Source organism: Daldinia decipiens (genome assembly GCF_022478715.1).
Source record: "Daldinia decipiens strain CBS 113046 unplaced genomic scaffold F4813scaffold_62, whole genome shotgun sequence".
Lineage (NCBI taxonomy): Eukaryota > Fungi > Ascomycota > Sordariomycetes > Xylariales > Hypoxylaceae > Daldinia > Daldinia decipiens.
The window spans coordinates 54,770-69,636 of record NW_026054605.1 but is presented as its reverse complement, the minus strand read 5'-3'; the positions used below and the strand labels follow the sequence as shown (position 1 = coordinate 69,636).

The 14,867-nt window shown below is 41.1% G+C and overlaps 4 protein-coding genes across 4 annotated transcripts; 1 reads left to right on the top strand and 3 right to left on the bottom strand.

Annotated features, from left to right (window-relative positions):
• Positions 1 to 480: 480 nt before the first annotated feature.
• On the bottom strand, positions 481 to 2,168 carry F4813DRAFT_303643 (uncharacterized protein). The gene is made up of 5 exons (XM_049240798.1): positions 1,743 to 2,168; positions 1,672 to 1,691; positions 1,509 to 1,619; positions 1,067 to 1,452; positions 481 to 1,005 (listed from the first exon to the last, which is right to left on the bottom strand). Exons 1-5 carry the CDS (start codon positions 1,969 to 1,971, stop codon positions 522 to 524), a joined length of 1,230 nt encoding a protein of 409 aa, XP_049094628.1. The 5' UTR covers positions 1,972 to 2,168; the 3' UTR covers positions 481 to 521.
• A 4,160-nt stretch (positions 2,169 to 6,328) lies between these two features.
• Positions 6,329 to 8,267, top strand: F4813DRAFT_303622 (calcium-dependent phosphotriesterase). Its single transcript, XM_049240797.1, has 4 exons — positions 6,329 to 6,674; positions 6,730 to 6,842; positions 6,897 to 7,127; positions 7,214 to 8,267. The coding sequence occupies exons 2-4, from the start codon at positions 6,822 to 6,824 to the stop codon at positions 8,174 to 8,176; spliced, it is 1,215 nt and encodes a 404-aa protein (XP_049094627.1). The 5' UTR covers positions 6,329 to 6,674; positions 6,730 to 6,821; the 3' UTR covers positions 8,177 to 8,267.
• Positions 8,268 to 10,755: 2,488 nt separating this feature from the next.
• Positions 10,756 to 12,955, bottom strand: F4813DRAFT_377287 (uncharacterized protein). Its single transcript, XM_049245218.1, has 3 exons — positions 12,702 to 12,955; positions 12,327 to 12,634; positions 10,756 to 12,271 (listed from the first exon to the last, which is right to left on the bottom strand). Exons 1-3 carry the CDS (start codon positions 12,867 to 12,869, stop codon positions 10,828 to 10,830), a joined length of 1,920 nt encoding a protein of 639 aa, XP_049094626.1. The 5' UTR covers positions 12,870 to 12,955; the 3' UTR covers positions 10,756 to 10,827.
• A 49-nt stretch (positions 12,956 to 13,004) lies between these two features.
• Positions 13,005 to 14,857, bottom strand: F4813DRAFT_377286 (NAD(P)-binding protein). Its single transcript, XM_049245217.1, has one exon. It carries the CDS (start codon positions 14,168 to 14,170, stop codon positions 13,259 to 13,261), a length of 912 nt encoding a protein of 303 aa, XP_049094625.1. The 5' UTR covers positions 14,171 to 14,857; the 3' UTR covers positions 13,005 to 13,258.
• Between the last annotated feature and the right edge of the window lie 10 nt (positions 14,858 to 14,867).

Here is a 14,867-nt window from a genome sequence, read left to right as displayed (position 1 = left end):
CCAGAACAGCAATCGACTATGCAGCAGAAGATGCAAAGATCAGATACGACCAAAAGCGAAATCCTAAATCTTTTGAAATAGGGGAAGAGGTACTCCTGTGCCTGCACAAAGGCTATCATCTTCCTGGGAAGCCAGAAAGAAAGTGGTCTCAGCAGAGAGCCGGACCTTTCACTGTATTGAGAAAGATTGGTGACCTAGCATACGAATTGAACTTCCCAAGGCACTGGAAAATACACCGAGTGGTATCGGTAGCTCACTTGATGCTAGCTCCTAAAGGTATAGACTTATTTGGCCGAAGAAAGCCAAAACCAGGCAGGGGATTCGTAGACGGAGACACTGACGATCTGCTCTCCTTCGAGATAGAATCATTGTTAAAACGAAGAATAAATAAAGCGGGTGGAAAGCCAGTTCTGGAGTATCTCGTCAGATGGGAAAGATAAGGTACATAAAGCCTATTAAATGTCAAAACCCTCCCTTTTCCCTTTGGAGTAACATGGATAATAGGATGCATTTTCTTATTATTATACTCGATTTTCTTGAATACTGGGAAGCCATGGATTCTGTTTATCCTGCTGGCTTGTTACAAAATCGTCACCACGACTTTCCGTTACCAGAATATCGGTGGTGCAGACGATTCCGTATTGCTGATCCGTAGGCCTGGCAGTCTCAAATCTGCCTAAAACCGTAGAGTTTGACTCGTCAATGTGACGGTATTGGCGGGGATCTGATCCGAGCCCTGCAGGCGTCCATATGTCGTCACGCCTTTTTGCAGAGCGCCTAACCCAGTAGGAGACAGGTGAGCTCACCCAAGAGTTAACTGTAGAAGCCCACTTGAGTTTAAGGCCCTTGAACAGCTTTGGTATCACGGGCGCGCAAAATATCATTGTACCGCATGTCGATTCGGCTATGGCCCAGAGCGCCACTGCGGAGTAATGATACGTTAAGTCATTTGACTTGACCCAATTAACCATGGACGTGAAAAGGCCTATAGCAGCAATACAGGCACTGTGTTGTTTTACTCTATTAGCATGCCTGACTTCGTGGGGCTCGAGTGCACCAAACCCACAAGATACCGACGGCGAAAACTGCAGATATGCCGATCTTTTTAGCATTCGACATCTTCAGTTTCCAGATAATCCTCTGCGGTAGTATCAAGATGGCGATGTCGAGTACGACGTTAGTGGCGGTGGCAGCAATATTGATGGCTTTTAGGTCGATGCAGGTTCCCGCCACAGTTTTATCCCAGATCCTTTCATAAGGGGTGCAAGATAAATTTAGTGCAATTATAAGGGAGGCGTAAAATAAAGGGGTAAATATGAGCAAGATTTTGCAACTCCGATGGAAAATGGTCCGTGTATTCGTGGGAGAGAATATGTGAATCCATTCAAGAAGGATAGCCGACTTCATCAGCGCGGTACTGGCAGCCCAGAAGCACATACCCATGAAGATGACCTAAGAGCTTTTAGTATGCCAGGGGATAGTTGCAAAATGCATCTGTCGAACCGTACCTTGATATATGCAGCTATATCCCTCCCGCGAAAATCCCACTCATGTATAAAGATTCCCGTAGCTCCAAAGATCCGTCGCAGGGACCCCACGGCTGTAATCACCCAGCATGGCTACAATCTAGTCAATTTCGCTCAGAAAATGGGGGGTTTGTTCTAGTCTCACGTATGCTAAAATCATTAAATCTATCGGTTCTTAATTAGCGTCGCCTAGCCCTACAAGTTAACGGGACTCACAGTCTGCAATATGTTGCTGTCTCATCTTGAAGAATATCATGTATATTCTAATCCCTAGAAAGGTTGATCCTACCACAAAGCAGAGAAATATTGAAACCAGCGATATCGTGTTCTTGTTCAATGGGTGTTCAAAGTTCGGCTTAACACCGTCTGGTGGCTTCAGGGCGGGACTATTCAGGGCAATCTCAAGATTGGCAGATGATAAACTAGAAAAGTCAAGGTCTGTCATCTTGAGCTTGTAAATAGGATGTACAATAAAATAGTATCTTCAAGCAAAGGTGAAAAGGAGAACATGCAAGAGATGAGTCTTGCTGAAGAGTGGCGTTTGATGATCGGGTACGGCCCGAAAATATAGACCCCGGGGCGTTGTACTGTGATTGGAGTGCTTAGTATATGTTAGATATTGGTTACCAACACATTCGTGCCATTAATGATGAGGGTGGCGGGACTTTTTTGATGTAGGGCTGCCTACCTGTAGGCTGAGTTGATCGGCAGCTGGTAATGCGTATTGGCGGTGCATATTGGTTAGTACAGATATAAACCTTGGGTTACATCCAAGTATTTGACACTGACTACCAAATTTACTAACCACCTACCTCAGTATGCTGACGCTCGATAAATCGTATCTTCCGCATACATATTATGTAGTACTTGAACGAGAACGGAATTAAAAAAATTTTAGATCGTTCGGCATTAATAACCTTATTTGATTCCATATCTTTGTTCTTTATGCATAGTTACGCTAAGTACCTAACCAAGTAAATTCAAAGAAGTATACCTACCTCTTAGGTAACATACATTCTGGCCAGTCAAATCAGCAATCTTTTGCCAAACAGTAAGTCCAAACATAGTAAACTGTTTAACAAGTTGGCTCTTTGCTCCAACATCTTAAATATACTGACTTTGGAAGTGGAGTTCGGAGTTTCTAATGGATACTACGTAGTTAGACGGTTGGTTAGTCCTGTTTACCGCCCAAATTCATTTAATGACCAATGTTGGTTACAGTACTGCTCACTATGCATAGACTCACATCTACCAACCAACCATTCAGAGAGCGTCTTTGATGCACTCTCTCCAAGGCATTGAGAATAAAAATTTCGCAGTGTTTCATTGCCTAGATTAACCGCGGGCCTGATCAAGTTTATTCGATATCCCTTTTAGATTTTATGAGACTTAGTGCACATACCATTTCTGATCTTTTCCTCATTAGTAAGAGGCTCAACTTACATCACGAAGAGGAAGCGCTAATGCTCCTCCTGTGACGCGTACGATATTCACAAATAACCACTCAAACGGCAAGATTAAACCTGGATTGAAAACTCTGGACCTGTAAATAGTTATATAGCTTCGCTTAGTTACCTATATTATGGTTTTGCGTAAGTTCTTAAGCTATGGTGCGCAGCCTGTAGGACTATGGGGTACCCCTCATATTGGCGGTTTGATAAGCCCTTGTTAGGATTAAGCACTTAAGTACCTACACTTGATCTTCTAAACTCTTTAACATAGGCACCTTAGGTATGTAGGTACTTCCTATGAATGTTTACCCTTTTCCCGAACTATTTTGTATAGTAACTAACTAATGTTCAAGATAAGTTTTAATATTCTGTTGTTTCAAATAGAAATACCCACAGCATATTTATTTACCTTATAAATTAAGTACTTAACGTTTATAAAAGATAAATACCTAATACAAGTGGATTAGTTGATTAGGGTTAATAAAGTACATTAATATCTTAACTCAGCTAAATTATGACTCTTGGAATTGATAGATATTTTTATGAGCAAAACTATTGGGGAGACTATATGTTGTATTTAAGAAAAGGTAGTATTTCATAGCAAGTGAAGGGGAACAATCTCTTGAACGACGCAGACGGGGATGTTTTATATTTAGTGATTTGAGATGGTACTTCGTACGCGGGCGTTACCTATAATGTGATAACTAAGATGTTAACCTTGCAACGCTATTTACAACACACCATTTGATAATATATCCTCGGAGGTGGCATTGTAAAGATACGGGCGTATGAATACTTAATTCGCCTTTTGAAACATGATAACCAAATACGGCAGGACTTTTACAATCCTTCCGGGCTTGGCCCCCACTTTCGGCCCCAACTCGACCCCGCCCCCGTGCTGCAGGCCCCGCATTCATCTTCTGTGCATTGAAGGCAGCAAGGATATACTGTTTAGTAAGCTTGGATATAGCCTTTACGCCGTGTTACCTTAATAACCCTTTATTTAGAAATTTTTCGTACACCGTGCCCTTTAAACTTTAAGTCTTAAAAGTCATACACCTATTTGGAGTCTTTGTAAATGATGACAGCTTTATCGAGGAGATCCTCCTTTCCTTTATCACTTACTCCTATATTAATTATATCTTCGTCATCTTCCAAGAATCCAATAGCATGTAATGTAGTGGTCGAACATACAAATCATGCTTTAGATCTTCGAAAGAGGCAAAATTAATTGTTAGTTCCAATAACTATCTTGTTAAGCTTCTGTCGTCCCTTGCATTATCTAAAGAGGGTAGGTTCGAAGAAATTCCTATTAAGCTAAAATGAAGCCTCCTTCATCTATACTATATTGTGAACTAAGTCAAACCACCCTTACTGGGGCCACCCTAGTGGGGGCCACCCATTTCCCATACAAAATCAACAACTTCGCATGTCTATAATTAATTCAAAAAAGTAGATAAAAATATATAATCTCTGATGTTTTAACTTTCGATTATTATAATAGCTTATGTATATTTTATCATATTTAAAATCTAATGTTTTGATAGTAAAATAGTAAAGTGTATTTTTAATGTTATTTTTAAAATTTTTAAAATTTTATCAAATTACCATAAAACCTTATAAACGCTTATAACTTCTTAGATAAATAAGTTATATAATTGGCCCTAGATTTAAAAGTTGTATTAAAACGTCCCTTATTTAACGATATAGATTTTATATTTATACTATATTAATTGGTAAAGTTATAAGCAATAATATACCTTAACAGCTTTACATATAAATTTGTATGTATAACTGTTAGTGTATACTCTTGTATTCATTTTACCACAGATATTAGCCCTGCTATTTTTCAAAATTCTATACTTGGTGAAAATCAAATACCGTACTCAAAACCAAAGATTGTATAATTTTATCTATTTTCTTAAATTAAATACAGATATGCGAAATCGTTGATTTTGTATGGGAAATGGGTGGCCCCCACTAGGGTGGCCCCAGTAAGGGTGGTTTGACTTAATTATATATCCCCAATGACAACTAAATGAAAAAGGTATTAAAGTGTTTTTAGCCCTGTGAATTCGCCCGTGTTTTCAAATCTTACATAGTCAAATTGAATTAATTAAGTCTCTGTCACGGTTGGTAGTCACGGCTTTCAGCCTTTATGTATATATACAGACCTTGCAGCTTCGCTGCAAGGATCTGATGTTTTGGGAACCCAGAACATCATCTTCAATCAATGACACCTTTTGGTTTCAGCCTCGTGATAGTCTCATTTAAACCTGAAGCGAGTATTATAAATTGTCTCGGCTTTCTAGAATTCAACTAATAGTTCTCATTAATGGTTAACAGGGTAATTATGTTGTAGTGGGAAGACATATCCCAGAGATAAATGCCAGGGCCAGGCCTTATGCTTAAACTTGTTTAGCTTCAATTATATCAAGGGTAACTATGCTATTTCCAACCCTCAAATAAGCCACAGACCACGAGGTAACCCAGAAGGCATGGAGACAACTTTATTATTACACGAGGAACTTTAATATAAGCTATGGAAGTCCGTGAATATGTATACTAAAAAACACTCTTCATTTTAAACACCTCGTCTTAAATCCCAACACAGTAGTTGGCTTAGATTATAGGTATAGTTATTGTAGGGAAACTCTTTAATGACTAAGATCTAAAAACATATTAATTTTGGCTTCTAATTATACCTATCATTTCTTGTAGACCTAATAGAAGATTGCTTACTTAAGGAGTTACTAATTTATTAAGTTGTAAAATGAGATATCTAGGTACCTTAGCATTTTAATATTTAAGTTATGAGCCAACGGAGTAGCTTTTTATATTGGACTTAATAGGCTCGCCGCTGTCTCTTAAGCTTCATTTGGAATTATGAGTCCATTTGGATCCGGGAGAAAGTGGGTCGCCATTGCAGATATGATGACTACCACTTTTACCGAGTCAACTTAAATTCATACCTGTTTATTACGCTACTTTTATCTAGGACACTTAAAATGCCTATTATATATAGAACATAACATTGCCATGTGGATTTAAATACCGTACGGAACCTATATATTGCGCGTTGGTTTAATTTTTTTGCGCTATGTAAGGAGAAAGACACCGGTCATATTCGTTTCACACAAAGACATTACGTCTTGCATTTAAATATAGATAATCAAAATACTAGGTAAGTATCTCTCATTTTATCATCCCAACATTGTTGAGTTGGAAAAGTTTTAAGTAATGAATCCTTTGTTTATTTGTTATGTATTATTGTAAGTACCCGTGATGATACATTGCTGAATAATTGACCATTTATCTACTAGTAGACTTTTCCGCTTGCAAACAACTCCCTGTCATTGTAGTACGTCCGGTATATGCGTCTCGGATGTTGTGATTGTGTAGTTTATCTTGTTGTTACACCGACTATATCTTCCCCCTTTTTCATATTGATCAGCATATGTATAGAGTATAATGCAACATTTTCCTGAGGAATTGGTTTTATTCAACTGTAAATATCTATTATTTGCATATGTACGTACCCATACACTCTGGCTGATATTTACCTAATATATGAATCATGAGTCATGTGAAGGATTCATAGGATTTCATGATCTGTAGGTGTTTACTGATCCCAATCATTATAGTTACATGGAAACTAAGTGCTGAAATGCCGGGATAGTAACCCAATCCCAGCTAGGTTAGTCTCTTACGTGCTGGCGCCTTTTTGCATGCAAGCTAATCCTCCACATAAGCGCGAGTTTAGTATTTAACCTTGCATCGTGTTCAAGCTAAACATTACATTTCCATACCTTCTACACCGCAGTTTCCCAGGCACCAAAGTATAATGGCTTTCAAGACTGCAATTGTATGTGAAGTATCTATTCTATGTTAGATTTACCCAGATGCTAATTTGTCCTAGTTGGTTATCGTTCTAGCGGCTCTTTCGCCAAGCCTCTATGACTTAGCACAGAAGTTATTGTTGATGTACAACAACGCGCCGGGGCGGTTTTTAAATATAAATAACCTCAAGTCCTCTGAGATAAAGTTTTCAGACACCATTAGAAGCTGTGAAGATGCCCTACTGGTCGAATCTAAAGGCCTTGCTATTGTTGCTTGCGACTCTGGGCGGGAGGTGTGGAATGCGGTAATGGTAAGTCTTGTTATTCAGTCTATGCATTGCCCGCTTCTTGATATGAATATTATATGAGAAAGCTCGCAAATTCTAAGCTTTAACAGGGAATCTTCATCCCCGGGCCAACAACCAATGCCGAGATCTATGCCTACAACTATGGCAGTCCTGGCATCCCTGACTCTGAATCATTGACTCGTTTTGAGATCCTGGGATACGAGCCTGGTGCAGATTTTCATACATTAGGTATGGCTTACGACGAAGACACTTCTACTCTCTTTGTTACAAACCATCGTAAAGAGGGCAGGACCATTGAGTTGTTCAACTTGGATCTTGATGCATTCACGGCTAGGCATTTTCGAACAATCCGGCATCCTCTTTTCCGCAATCCAAATTCGATAGCTCTGCTCAATAGCCAAGAGTTTCTCGTTACAAATGATCACCACTTCCTCATGGAAGATTCTCGCTTCCTTTCCACAGTGGAGACCCAGCTAGGTCTCCCTCTTGCTACTGTCTTACACGTCGACATATCACCCCTTTTAGAGGATCCCGCTACGCCTGCCAAGGCCAATATTGTTGCTCGTCTCCCTTTCCCCAACGGTATCGAGATCGTAAATGAAACCACTGTGGCCATAGCCTCAACTACCAGCACGGCAGTATATTTTTACACTATTACGAAATCCAAGTCAATTAACGCGACTTCGCCTACACTTACTTATAAATCCAAAGTCAAGTTCCCTTTTTGGGTTGACAATATTCAAATCTCGGAAAACGGGACCCTATTTGCTGCCGGTCATCCCCATCCCCCGACACTAAGTAAATATGCTTTTTCCCGCCACAATTGCGGCTCGCCTGAGATACTGGCTGCCGCCGATCCCTCATTCCAAGAGTACTGTAGAATGGCCCAGACATTTTCCGGAGTCTCTAAGTGGACTGAGTCAGGAGGTGTTGAGCATATCTATTTTAGCGACGAGTATCCTACTAGTTCTACAGCAGTGTTCGACTCTAAGAGGAAAGTCGGAATAATCACAGGTTTATATGCTAATGGGATACTCGTCTGGAGGGAATGAGGTGGCCTATACCATTTATTGTATCTTGACGAGATACTAAGTCTAGTTGAAAGGTTGGTTTATTCTTGAGTTCTGAGTTTTTAGGGAATATAATGGAGATATAGACCATAAGATACAGAACTATTTGTATTTATGCATTATATAATCCTATATACTACCTAGGTAGCTCTCTACGGGGCAATTAGGATGAACCAGGTTTAGCTGCACTATATTTGATGTACCTATGTTCTTTAGATACTATAGAATTATATACATTTTTTGAGGATCTATCCTCTATATTATAGTTGTATGGGTCGTAAAAATAAGGACAAGTTAATCTTAACGAGTTATAACATATTGTGAAGCTACCAAATGACGGGACTCTTTGTGAGATTCTAATTAGTTAGCTGGCAGACAATATAACATGATGGTAGGCTCAACTCAGATGAGTTGATACAGAGCTGATTCATTCAAGTTCTCCTAGGAGACGCTACCAACAAAGGAACAAAAACGTTCACGTCTTTTTGCAAAAGCGGTCGTACTTAATTGGTCTGCTACTCTATTCTTTATCCTCGTCGGAAGCTAGTTCCTTTGCTCTTTTAGCCAGCGATTTTAATACGTCTCCAGGGATGGTAGCCTTTCGAATTGGCATCTCTTTATTTGCTTTAAAGATGGATAGTCTGGCAGGATAGTCTGGCAGTTATCGCATATGCATCCTTCATCTTCCTGTCTCTTCCTAATTATTCTATATAAGTACCTAGGTACTCTGTGTTTCGCAGAGGTTTCCCAAACTCTCACTTCCTCTTTGTTGTTCTTTAGTTAAAGGGGACAAACGCAACTACAATATCCTTGTTGCTCCTTTAGCAGAATATAAACGCAATTATTCTTTGGTGAAGGCCATACTTTCCAGAAAATCGTATGCTCAAGGAGGAGGTCGTTCAAGCTTCCGATCTTTCTCCCAGGGTGCTGGGGGATGTTGTATTTTATCGTTGTAAGCTTTATTCGCTACTTTGATCTAGCAAATGTGGATGTCTACTCCGTAGCGGGGTGTGTGTTTAGTACGTCGTCGTCTGATGAATCTGGCGAGGTTTCGGCCTGTATGATTTCGGAAGGCTTCTGCTGTTATTCTATAGGATGCTTCATTGTAACTCTCCCTGCCACTAAGCTCTGTGTTCTTTCCGAAGACCAGACAGCAGGCGCCTGAATTTGGGGCGCTGTAGGTATTATCACTAGTGGAGCCTTCTTCTCGTTGTTTAACTTTAAGTAATGCAGTGGAGAATTTTTGTGTGGTATGTGACTTTTCGGTTGTGCTTTGTTTGGTCGATGCATTCTGTTCGGATTTATAGGTTGATATATGAAGCAGATATTTTTCGGAATTGTATGGTTACTCTTTTAACACTATGCGAACCTTCCCACACCAGTCATAATAAGCCTTCATGTTGTAATTGAGAACCCTGTGATGTGCGGCGAGCATGTGGCGGCTTGAGAGCCATAAATCCGGCAAGGGCATCATCGGAAACTGTGACGGCGACTTTCGTCTTTGTTATATATAGCTACCCAATCCCAATATAGAATTCGAGTGACCGAATTCCCTTTAAGAGTATTGAAAAGTTCCTTCGTTTTAAATTATGGTTTCCGAGCCATTACGTTAAGATTTTCGGTATATGAGGCGTGTAATGGTTAGATATTGCCCTTTTTTAACATAGGTAATTGCTTATTGGCAAAGTTATGATTCCCTTTTAAATAAGTCAGTAAACATATGCAAAACTTGCAAGAAAAAATAGAACTGTTCAGTCATAGCACGCAACGTTAATTTCTGTCTTTTAGAGGAGTACATAGGTACATAGGTATTGACTGAAAGTAGTTGAAATTTAGGTAGATAAGAGAGATTATACATACTTTTGACTTCACCACCAACGCGCCTATGGCACTGCTTTCTGTAGCCAATACCAGGTGTAGATAGTCAATGATCTAATGGAGCATTAGTTAATTCCCCAGCCCAGGACAGTGGTTCATAGAAATGCAGCTGTAGCAGTATACATACCTGTATTGGTTACTGTACCATTATGACGGCGGCAGCAGAAGTGCCGGTTCTATACTGTTGTTGTTGTTGAAAAGATAGGAGTAACGTGTAAAGAAAAGGGGATAATTAAAGTGGTTCTTTGTTTGTAGGTAGATAGGGAGGAAGAAAGGAGAAAAAGAAACTAGAACCTGTCACAACTATTTATTTGTGCGAATGCCTAGCCAATTATTTAGCTGATTGTCCCAGTGATTATTTGAACAAGTGGCCGTTTTGTTATTCAACTTTTATTTCAGGTGATAGCACGTGTTCTGTAGTTACCATGGGGAGTCAAAGGTACCTGATCTATTATCACGCGTCGCGTAGCATCTAGTTATGTCTAAGGACATGTGAATGATCCTATAACAAGAAGCTGCAACAGATTTCTGCCTTATAGGAAACATAAATTATCCATGCAAGTTAACAAGACATTATCTTGACAGTGCTAATTTGGTAGTATAACTAACTGCGAAAAACCAACTATTACCATAAAACAGCATTCAGGAACTCAAGTTATTATATACGATCACTGTATATAAGTTGTTGAAACTTTTGTTATTATCTGATACATGTTTACTCTAGTGCTACCTATGTGTATGATAATATGACTATGTTACGCCTCAGCTGCTTCATCAATCTTGTGAAATGACTGTTTCAAATTCTCCCTAGCAGCTTGAACAATCTTGGCATTCAGAGGTAACTCGTCTAAAGTTTGGGACAATATTGACGAAAGATAGGAATAGTTTTCATGCTTAATCTTGCCTTGTCGGTACTCACTGCTGATGACTTTGCTCATCAGCAGCGCAGAGTCGATAACGCGATTAGGGTACGGATCAAGAGCTATGAGCGACACTATTATTTGATCTTCGGGGAAGTTACCCCTACCAGGGCTTGCCTTGTCCGATTCATCGCTATATCGGGATATGGTATAGGTGTTCTGTAAGCCAAACTTAAGATTGTTGAAAGATTCGTGTTCGGCATCCCGTCTCAGTTCAGTTATTTGTGACAAGAGATCTAATCGATCCGCCAAAACAAGCGAATCGCAGAGTATCAATATACCCAAGTTATACTGTAGATTGACCTCATACCAGGCCAGTCGGCTCAGTTGGCTCAAGAAGTGAAGCTGCCTCTCAAGGCTATTGAGTAAGGGGCGAATTGAAGTTTTGAAGATGTTAGAAGCTTCTATAAGTGCATTCCATACAAATGAAACTTTTTCCTCTTCTACACCTTCTCTCAGTGCTTCCTTTAATGATGTGATATTCTTCCAGATATATAGCATACCAATATCAGCCGCAGCTATAATCTGAGAAGCTATCTCGTCGGATATATCAAAGCTACTGCTACGCCAGTGATCCGTTCTGGTATTGAAAGACCCCAGTAGGAACGTCCTGACTAGGCGCCACGCAGGCTCTGAACATGCTCCATTTAGTCCGGATGTTAACGATGTTCTAAGATTCAAGGTTAAGGAGTTTGATGTGTCCCAAACCACTGCTGTCCAATAAGCCCGGCTCTCAAAGTCCAGGTATGCTTCTGTAAAAGTGAGATTAGACGAGCCAGCTAATATATCAGCCCAAGCTGACACCTCTGACACATGGAATTGATGGCTTCGTTGTCGTCCCCTGAGCCTCTGTATCTGTAGTAGAGCGGTTTGGATACATACTAATCCGCTGATACCGTCTAGCTCTTCATCATCAGAGATTCCGACAGGTATAGGAGTCTGAGCAAAAAGATACAACGCGAGAGCAGACCGATAAGATATGCGGTTGACAACTTTGAGCATATCTTTTCTTGCTATGCGCCAACTTTCCTTGGTGAATTCTTCGATTTGGCTCGTGGTAAAGTGATTTTTACTTGATACCAGCGGGAGCCAATGTGCTGTAAAAGACCGAATCGCCTGTTTCAGGGACTGATCGATTTGAAAGTCCTTTTCCTGCTGCTGTCCCTGTGCCTCAAGCCCGGAATTGGGATTTTGGCGATCAGGCGCGTCGTCCGTGTCGGCGTCGAGCTTCCTAAAAAGCTCTGTCGGAGGAATACAAACTTCACTCGTCGGATTATTCCTATCATTGTCAGGGGATTGTTGACTTCTTCTAGGCGACTATCCATTAGACGTACACGAATGGACAGCCATTTCTACCAGCTATGAGACCGAAAAGGGGTTCAAACCCATTGAGAAAGATTTGGTCACACCAAGATGTTAGCAAGATGTCTACCGACTCTGCTTGTGGACCGAGGGGTTCAATTAAGTCTGCGCTTGGCTCATCCAGTGGCGTGATGTGGTCCGTGTCATATTGATCATAGAAACTGGCATTAGTACCACCCTGGGTATCTTGGGTAATGGCAGGATCCGTTTCAGTTGAAGAAGAGTGAGATGGCGCTTCTCTATATAGGTTTAAAGGTTTCCTCTTCGCAGCATTAATCCACTGTCTATAATTAGTCACGCGCCCTTATACATATGCGAAAGCACTGTAAGCTCATTTAACTAGGTACCTCAAATGTACATGGTCGTCTTCTAAGAGCGCATCTCGAACATGAGCCCGCCCAATTTACTTTACCGGGTTGATAACCCTGTTTTGAGGCGTCGCAAGCAACTCGTGAGCGACGGCAAGCATCGCAACTAGAAAACTGGGTTCTTTTTTGAGAACTAGTACTTGGCATCTTCTTTGCTACCGACCTACGTATAGTTAAGGTATACTGGTTGTCTCGAGGAGGCGTCGGAATTAAAGACTAAAAGGTGTAATAAGGGAATCATTGGTATTTCTCATCTTAGCACTATGAGATATCTGTATTGTTGCTAAGCAGGCTTGGCGCGAAATTAGGGGTCCGCTTATCGAGCTGTAACCCCCTAAGCCGATCTAGACGCAGTAGACATAATATCTTTTGACAGACTGAGGAGAACAATTCTCTTCCCACACATTAAATTTTGTTTGTATGCCTTCAATATTAGGTATCCACACTTCACCGAAGAATAAACGCTTTCTAAAAAACTACTCCGTTTTAATTTCTCTTGCCTACTACTCATCATCCCCTCTAAACTACTACGTATATCACAAGAAGCTCCCCACCAGCTTCCTTAGCTCATCTTCGTTCAGTTCCTTTATGCCTAACAATTTATTGTCCAAGTGACTCGAGAAATCACAGCCGTAGTCGGAATTGAACATGCCACATAGGGAAAACCCGAGTGCTGCAGCCTCCATACCTCCCTTGGAGCCTTCGGCTTGTGCCGCTAAGCTTTCTTGTCTGAGCTCTTCTGTATCCTTAACAATAGTGTCCCATTCTCTTCCATCTTGTTCTTTGGCGTACCGAATTAGCTGGTTTTGAGTAATAAGCGCCGAATGGATGTAGACCACGCGATTTGCCGTCTCGTCCTGATGTGCAATAACGCCCAAAACAGCCTTCGCGATATCGGACAGAAGCGAGGCGCTGAATTTCACATCGCCGCCGTTATATAGAGTTGCAGTATGCTTAGGTATGTCCAGGATAATGGTCTCCTCGAGGCACCAATCTAGGAATAGACCGTTGGCAATCGCCGTGTAAGTAAACCCGGGGTCGGATCTGGATTTCTCCCGGAGGCGCTGCTGCGTTTTTACCTTAGACACGCCGACGATAGGGAGCTGCATGCATAGAGGATTCTGTGAATCTATGCCGAACTCCGCTGGGATGAATCGCTTCACACCTGCCGCAGCTGCGGCGTCGATCAAGGGATTTTGGTCGCCCATCGCCATTGTCGCCACACAAGAGACGACAACTTGAACTCCCATCAGCGCGGGGGTTAGGGACTCAATGGAGCTGAAGTCGACCTCTTTGATGACAAGGTTAGGGTGGGGCTTCAACTTGGATGAGTTCCCACCTATACGTGAGAGGGCCGTTACATTGAAATCCGAGCCGAGGAGAGCTTCGAGAATGGGAGCTCCAATGTTTCCCGTGGCACCGGCGAGCGCAACCCGAATTGAAGGCATTTTCTTAGCTTGTTGGATACACTCGGATCTTTATTTAGAGGTTAAAAGAAGAGAATGGGTTAATTCGAAAGGGAGAGATGTCTTATGTCTTGAAAATACCCTGCAATACAAGGGCTGCTAAGTAAGCTGATGGCTTTCTTTTCATCGGGCGTTGATGATGATAAAAACGATTCATAAACTTCTAGGTATCCTATTCGTATATATATATATATAGATTTTAGATCAGCAGTACTGGCACCATCCAAGACGGAGAAGTATCGGTTCCGAAATATAGGGTCTGTGGTATCGGATCCGATCCGGAACCGTTAAGTGCTCTGACGATGTGCAAAGAACGTCAAATAAGGTGACGCACCTACTGTCAGGATTCTAGATGAGACATCTAGAACGACAGATATTTTAAGTACACATAGGTTCCTATAGTTAGGTTCGAGTCATGAGGTTGGTTGAAGGAGTTTAATGCCATTGTGACTGATGATGAGATTATGGATGAGATAAGTGTTTCGGAAATGGGTATATTAGTGGCGAACAGGACAGAAATTGAATTATAATGCACAGAATCCGTACGATAACAACTAGGACGTGCTATAGTATATTATTCAGTGGACGGATCGTCGGGGATATCAACTAACTTTGCATGGCTAACAGTGCTGGCAGCTATATTTACCACACTCACTTAGATTAGGTACCTACCTAGAAT